At 42.7% G+C, this 8,221-nt stretch overlaps 1 protein-coding gene across 1 annotated transcript in view; it reads left to right on the top strand.

Annotated features, from left to right (window-relative positions):
* Positions 1–4,157: 4,157 nt before the first annotated feature.
* The window catches only part of POLA1 (polymerase (DNA directed), alpha 1, catalytic subunit), a 322,128-nt gene continuing 318,064 nt past the window's right edge, over positions 4,158–8,221 (top strand). The window contains exon 1 of the mRNA XM_011935154.1: positions 4,158–4,200. Within this exon, the coding sequence (XP_011790544.1) occupies positions 4,158–4,200 (43 nt within the window). The remainder of the gene's footprint in view (positions 4,201–8,221) is intronic.

An 8,221-nucleotide genomic window follows, 5' to 3' on the forward strand; every position in this document is an offset into this window, starting at 1 on the left:
CAACTTTTTGCTAATGAAAAACAGCAGCCATTAACGTCTTTGCATTTTTTGTTTCTATTATTTCTTATTAAACTTTTACCTGTGGAAATAAAGGGTTGAAAGATACAAGTATGTTTACGGTACTTGTCACATATTGCAATATTATTTTCCAAAAGATTGTACCAACTTACACTGGCACCTGTAATAAATGAGTTGTGCCTCAACACTGCAAGCTTACTAGGAATGGATAATATTTATATAGAGAGAGATATACAGATGGAAAGGTGGAAAATGGTGGAACATGGTATCTCAGTCTCAGTTTGCTTTACTTTGTTTATAAGTTAAAAAAAAAAACAACTTTAAACTTGCAAAACTGGTCCTGGACAGGAGAGAGCAAGTTTAAGACAAATTATGATTTTTTTGCATGATTAGATAACAGAGGTAGGTTTACAGTAAAGCTGCTGAAACTTAATCTCCAGAGCCTCTCATTTGCATATTGGCCACTTCCAAGGCTCTGGGAGATGTTCTAGCAATGGTTTATGTTTTCGTAAAAATTTGCAAAAGTAAGATATTTTATTTATTTGTTTTTTAAAGATAGTATTTGTCATATTTATTTGCTCCATTTATTCTAAAACGACCCTGGCTCCCTCCCTCATTCCCATCTAATCTACTCCAATCCTTTTTATTAATATTATTACTTAATTAATTGTTTACATGAATAAGTTCTTTAGTGGTGATTTCTGAGATTTTGGTGCACCTATCACCTGAGCAGTACACACTGTACCCAATGTGTAGTCTTTTATTCCTCACCTCCTTCTCACCTTTCCCAGAGTCCCCATTGTATCATTCTTATGAGACAATGAGTCCATTGTATCATTCGTATGCCTTCGGATACTTGTAGCTTAGTTTCCACTTATGAGTAACACACAATGTTTGGCTTTCCATTCCTGAGTTATTTCACTTAGAATAATGGTCTCCAATTCCATCCAGGTTGCTGCAAATGTGGTTATTTCATTCCTTTTTATGGCTGAGTAGTATTCCATGGTGTGTGTGTGTGTAAATATATATATATATACACGCACATATATATATATATATGTCTACATATACATATCTCACATTTTTTAACCTACTTGTTGATTAATGGGCATTTGGGCCGGTTCCATACATCTGCAATTATGAATTGTGCGGCTATAAACATGCGCATGCAAGTATCTATCATGTATAATGACTTCTTTTCCTCTGGGTGGATACCCAGGAGTGGGATTGCTGGATCAAATGGTAGATCTACAAAAGTAAGACACTTTAGCTGCAATCAGATATGACTGCTTTCCATTTGGTGGTTTGCTGGTAAACCTTAAACAAATAAAAAGCTCTGATTTGTACCACTTGCCAATTTCCAGGGTGTAAATACTCCCACCATGACTGATTTCAAGCTACCAACAGTTTAACATGCAGATTACAAAATACCTGAATATTTAACAATCAGCTCTTGAGCACCTTCAACTCTCCCTCTGATACATTTCCCTTCCTGCCTAGTGGCGGTGAAATAGGCATAGGCATTTTGGGATTCCACTATGCGGAAATGGAGTTGATGTTGCATTTAGTTTGGGCTTATTTCTTCTATTTATGGGGGTCGAAGGCACTTAACTCACATATATACTTAGGCCATATATACTTAAGTTATTGACAGACTTTTTAAAATTTTATTTATTTATTTATTTATTTTTTGAGACAGAGTCTCGCTCTGTCACCAAGGCTGGAGTGCAGTGGCACAGTCTCGGCTCACTGCAACCTCTGCCTCCCGGGTTCAAGCGATTCTTCTGCCTCAGCCTCCCAAGTAGCTGGGACTACAGGCACATGCCACCACGCCCGGCTAATTTTTGTATTTTTAGTAAAGACGGGGGTTTCATCATATTGGTCAGGTTGGTCTTGAACTCCTGACCTCATGATCTGCCCGCTTCGGCCTGCCAAAGTGCTGGGATTACAGGCATGAGCCACAGCGCCTGGCCGTTACTCATAGACTTCTTGGTGTAGGAATAGCTTCCAGGAATATTTCTACCCCACTGTGATGACTTACCAGGAGTTTTGAACTGAATGTGTAGGGCCAGAAGCCATATCATGGTTTGAAAGTGTCTGGCCTGGCATGGTGGCTCACACCTGTAACCCCAGCACTTTGGGAGGCTGAGGCAAGTGGATCACCTGAGGTCAGGAGTTCGAGACCAGCCTGGACAACATGGTGAAACTCCGTCTCTACTAAAAATACAAAAATTAGCCAGGCGTGGTGGGGGGCGCTTGTAATCCCAGCTACACGGGAGGCTGAGGCAGGAGAGTCGCTTGAACCTGGGAGGTGGAGGTTGCAGTGAGCTGAGATGGTGCCACTGCACTCCAGCCTGGGTGACACATCGAGACTCTGTCTCAAAAAAAGAAAGTGTCTGACAGGTCTTTCCCCACAGAGTATGTGGGTCACTGTCTCAGTCTGTTCAGGCTGCTATAACAAAATACCATAAACTGGGTGGCTAATAAACAACAGGAATTTATTTTTCACAGTGCTGTAGGCTGGGAATTCTTAAGATCAGGGTGCCGGCAGATTCAGTGTTTGGGGTAGGCCCACTTTCTGGTCCATAGATGGTGCCTTCTTGCTCTATTCTCACATGGAAGAAGGGGCAAGGCAGCACTCTGGAGCCTCTTTTCTGATGGCACTAATCTTATTCATGAGGGTTCCTGCTAATGACCTAATCACCTCCCAGAGGCCCTACCTCCTAACACCACCACACTGCTGATTAGGTTTCAACGCATACGTTTTATGTGGAGAGAAACATTCAGACCATAGCAGTAGTGAAAGAGAAAAGAGGTTTGAAATGCCTAGAGTTATAACCGGGCATGTGGGAAGAGATCAGCCGTAAAATTGTTAAGGTAAGGATTTGGTTCTTATTGATGCCTAGCCAACATGGTTCTCTCCTGGTTGGAAAAAACTTGATAATAAAACTATAAAACTTCCATCAGTTTTTAAAAGGGAAGTGTAGAAATAAATCTGTCGTAGTACTTTAAATAGGAAGTTATGTCTAAGTGTAAATTACTACATGCGATGTATCACAACATATGGATCACATAACATGATATTAAATGATTATGAAGCTGAAAGACATTTTCTAAACGGTCAGAAATTAAGAAACAAGTATTGATCAGCCATGCTAGAGGACAGACTGAATTATCTTTATATCCTCTTTGGAGAAAATATTACACAATTGTTGTCACATGAAGAAGGGATCAATAAGCATGTGGGCAGTAATGCAGGAAAAAATACAAATTTGTGGCAGGCATTATTTAATAAAAATGTTATACCTCTTTGGAAAGAGATAAAATGAGATGTATATGTTATAGCCATTGTACCATACACAAAAATTGAATGCCCTTTTTGTTTTTCATAACATTGAAGTTTTGGAGTTCACGTCAGGTGTTTTGTAGATTGTCCTACATTTTGAATACATCTGATTGTTTCTTCATGGTTAGATTCAGGTTAGACATTTTTTCCAAGAGGACGATATAGGCGAAGTTGTTGCTTTTTCATACGCATTTCATCAGGAGGCATATGAGGTCAGATGGCCATTTATTGGTAATGCTACTTTTGGTTATTTGTTTAAGATCGTGCATATATCTTTAAGTTGTTAATCACACAGCCACTGTATCCAGACTGTTGAGAAGCAAACTATCAGGCAAAACTCAGAGCGCGCAGCAGGAGGCAGTCGCTTTCTTAGGCTCTGGGGAAAACGATCCAGCCACGCCCACTATCCTGCCCGCCCGCGCCTCCTTTCCGAGAGAATAGGCTCTGAGAACCAGAGCGCCCCTTCTCCCACGCGCCCAAACCTTTTCCTATCAGCATGCGTGCGCTTGCGCAGTTTCCAGGCAGCGCCTTTCCAGCGCCCGACCGCTTCTTTCTCCTGCTCTCCTCCGGCTTCCCCTCAGCTCTAGCTTTTCCCTAAGGGGTCATCACAGGGCGCCAAACGCGCGCCCGCGGGAAGGCCGGGGGTGGGGCGCGGCGCGGCGCGGCACGTCAGTGGCCTTCCGGGCGGAAGTCCGCAGCCTCCCGAGCCGCTGATTGGCTTTCACGCTGGCGCCTGTCTCGGCCCCCGCGCCAGTTTTGGGCTGGTTGGCGCGGAATCGGGAGATTCGGGACCATGGCGCCCGTGCACGGCGACGGCTGTGAGATAGGGGCGAGTGGTGAGTGACGACTCCGCGCGCGGGGCTCCGGGTTGGGACCGTGGCATGATTGCCGGTGGTGGGGGTTCTGAGGGAGTCTCTGCATTATTTTTTTGTAAGGGAGGTGCACACCCGGCTTGGTTTGGGCGCAGACCTTGGTCGTCCCGGGCGGGGGCCCTTCTGGCGTCGGACCAGGCTTCCTTTAGGCGCGGTTTGCTCTTGGCAGACCCGAGCCTGGAGGAATTTTTGTTTGGGAGGCTGTCTCACCTCTGCCACTGAGAGTCTCCACAGTCGATTGCGTTTCTATTTCTTTTGGTGAGTTGCACCCACGTGCTGAGTATAACTTTATTGAGACTGGCCCCGTGGGGCACTGTCTTGGCCGAAAGTATTTCACTCCGATCACCCTAAGTATCCACTTGAGGGCTTGAACAGAACAGATCTGTGCCCCTTTTTGTAGGAACTTCCAGGAAAATTTTATACATTGTAACTAAGCGGGAAGAAAGCTCTAAGTGCTGTCATCGGGGAATAAAGCGTTTTGTATTTTTAGGTAATGGGTTTCTACTTTATACATTAACAGTTTCTCTTTCAGATTCTTTGGAAAGTTCTTCAAGTACTGCGTGGAAATCCTGTTCACAATCTAGTCATTCCTGGTGAAGTTTCAAAAAAAATGGCATCAATTCAGGGCATTTCAAATTCCCTGTATATCACTCCGTTTGTCAGGGGTATCTTTTATTTCCAAAAATAGAATACAAAAATGCAAATAGATTTGTCTGATTTTTGAACATTGTTCAACTAAAGCGTGACTTCAGTAAACTTCTAACTTAAAATCAGATGCTTCACTTTGTTAGCTCAACCTTCACCTCTCCTGTCATTCAGATACATCAGCATTAATGAGAACTCGCTTCCTAATCAGCTTCCTTTGCATTCACCTAGTTGTGAGTCACAGATTTCAATTTGTTCTAGCCGTTCGTGTTTTAAGACTATTTTGGAGAGTTGACCTTCCTGGATTACAGATGGGATGTAGGGTGTGAGTATGTGAACAGTCTTTGCAGCCCTATATCAGTGATTTGCCACTAAGCCCTTTCTTCACCCTAAAAACTACGTCATCTGTGAACATCAGGAAATCACTTTGGTGAATACTGTGCAATCTTGAGACTCCTCTTAAGTCATGGTGTTGATTAAGTAGTTGCTGGGGACTTGTGACTGGAATTTTTCCTTTAGAGCAGACTGAAAGATTGTTACCTGAAAGACTACTGTAAGCTAGTGTCTGCTTTTGGGGAGGATAGCGGTACTCCAGATGGTAATTTTGAAACAAATATTTAAACCTTTGTAACTGGATTTTTTCATGCTTATTCTTTTTTTGCTAACTTACCTACGTGAAGCATTGGAGACACACTCCAAAAGAGAAAATGTAGGCTTTTTTTTTTTTTCTTCAGTGTTAGAAGGCAGGGCACCTTGATAATGGCAGTGAAAAGTTGAAGGGTGTATAACTGGCTGTTACTATATACGAAAAAAAATCAGGGAATTTTTTTTTTTTTTTTTTGAGACTAAGTTTCCCTCTTGTTGCCCAGGCTGGAGTGCAGTGATGCGATCTCAGCTAGCTGCAACCTCTGCCTCCCGGGTTCAAGCAATTCTCCTGCCTCAGCCTCCCGAGTAGCTGGGATTACAGATGTCCGCCACCACGCTGGCTAAGTTTTTTGTATTTTTAGTAGAAACAGGGTTTCACCATGTTGGCCAGGCTGGTCTCGAACTCCTGACCTCAGGTGATTCGCCCACCTTGGCCTCCCAAAGTGCTGGGATTACAGGCGTGAGCCACTGTGTCTGGCCAGGGAAAGTTTAATGATCAAAAAAGCAGGCACAGTGGTTCATTCATTGGTTCATTCAGCAAATATTTATCATATACCTACTAGGTATAAGCCTTCTTCATGAAGTACAGATGGTAAACATCATATGCAGAAAACGGCTTTGCTTTATTTTTGCCTTCTGAAGCTAGACCTTGGTACTCTTAGGTGTGGTGTGTGTGGGGTATGTGGATGTGTGTTTGACTTCACACAGAAACATTACATGAGCCGCTCCTATATTGCTAAGTGCAAAGTAAGATAAGCATCCTCATGTAATCCTTAACAGCTTTTGAAGCAGACATGATTATCCCCATTTCACATATGTGAACCCTGAGGCTCTGCATCAGTCAGAGCCCTTATTTGTAAGCTGCAGGAACCAACTCTAGCAGATTGGTTAGAATTTGTTAGAAGAATATCGTGTTCACAGAAACTCCAGGAGGACTAAGAAGCCAGTCTGGGAGCTATTTAGCCAGGAACAGTGAGTGAAATTGTGCCTCAAAAATGGGCTAATGAGGAGGTCATTGCCAACCACGACCAAGTACTTGATGCTATAGCTCATACCTTAGGACATTGCTGACATTGTTGTCAGTGTTGTAATCCTCCTGCAGCTGTTGCTACTTGTAGAATCTTTTAAAACCCATGCCCTCTTCCTTGTGACACTAGCTTCTGATTTAATGTCTGAGCAGGTGTTCCTAATAGAGCCTATTTTATATGCCCATGCCCTAGGCTGCAAGGGTCCCTGGGAAAGAGCACCAACCTTTTCAGCTTCTGTAATGGGACATAGGCTCTACTGTCTCATCAAGACTTACAAGGGATGGGGGCCGGATTTCACAGTTTCAGATGCTAGGCAGCTTAAAATACCAAGACACCTGTCTGCTGCTTAACTGGTTAACCGGTGTTCTCATGTCACCCAGTAAATGGCAGAGCTGGAATGTGCTGCTTCTCCCCAATCTGGTTCTCCTACTCACTCTACACTCTCTTGTCGAATTTACCTTGCACACTGACTTCTCTCGGTTTCTGAATACACTGTGCATTTTCATCCCTTTGTGATTTGGCTCATGCCTCTTCTTTTGCTTGTGCCACTTTTTACCTTGTTTTCTGATTGTGAAATTCGACTCCTTTTTCTAGGCCTGTATTGGAAACCTCTCCTGTGAAACCTTCCTTGATTTCTCAGGCAAAATTAACAGCTCTCCTTTGTATATTTCCTCAGTGCTGAGTTCTTACCTTTTCTATGGCACCATGTTTATATTGTGATGGTAATTTCAGGTACTTTGCTTTACTTGACTGGGGGCCTCTTTTGGACAGGCAGCTCTGTGTTATTTGTAATTGTACCCTAAACCCGGTGTAGTGGAGCATTGTTGCCTGTGTAGTAGTGGGGCGTTGCCTGTGTAGTGGAACATTGTTGCTTGTGTAGTGGAACATTGTTGCCTGTGGAGTAAGTGCATTTGAAGACCTACAGATGTCAGGCCTCAAGGGAGTCTTGAATACACTGAGGCCAGCTTTTCACTTTCAGGGGTCATGTTCAGTAATCTTCGAAGCCTTTTCATGTAGGCCTGTTCACGATTTTTGAAATCATTTGAGTGACATCCAAGTTTTTGTGACTGTCATCATTAAGTACCTTTATTCCTTAATTTTTACTTAATGTCTTTCTGAAAATGGATTTAAAAGTCAAATGTGGAAGTCACACAATAGAGTGAGATGTTATAAAGAGAGATTCCATTTCTAGAAAGCTAGAAAAAATAAGATCTCTAATTATGCTTCACCTTTAAGCTATAGTCTCCAGCAGTTTATTGCCAGCATTTGATGCATGTTCTTTAAATTGTATCTTCTATTTCAGTCGAACATTTAGTCAAGCAGCTTAATGTTGTTATGAACATTCTAGTGGGGTTGGAGTTTTAGGCTGCCTCTTATCCATACTTCTCCTTTTCTTTGCCTGCTTCTTTTATAAATTAATTAACACCAAACACAATAAAATACTAAATTTCACAGACATAGATGGCAATCATGCTGAGCCTAAACTCATGGTTGACAGGCAGCACTGTTATGCTTGACTTAGTTATTCATCAGTGGGTATGTGAAAGTCTTTAATTCTGTGGATGATTTTTTTTTTTTCTTTTTTTTGAGACAGAGTCTTGCTCTGTCACCCAGGCTGGAGTGCAGTGGTGCACCCTTGGCTCACTGCAACCTCCACCTCCTGGGTT

Source organism: Colobus angolensis, unplaced genomic scaffold (genome assembly GCF_000951035.1).
Source record: "Colobus angolensis palliatus isolate OR3802 unplaced genomic scaffold, Cang.pa_1.0 Scaffold140, whole genome shotgun sequence".
NCBI classification, from domain to species: Eukaryota; Metazoa; Chordata; class Mammalia; order Primates; family Cercopithecidae; genus Colobus; species Colobus angolensis.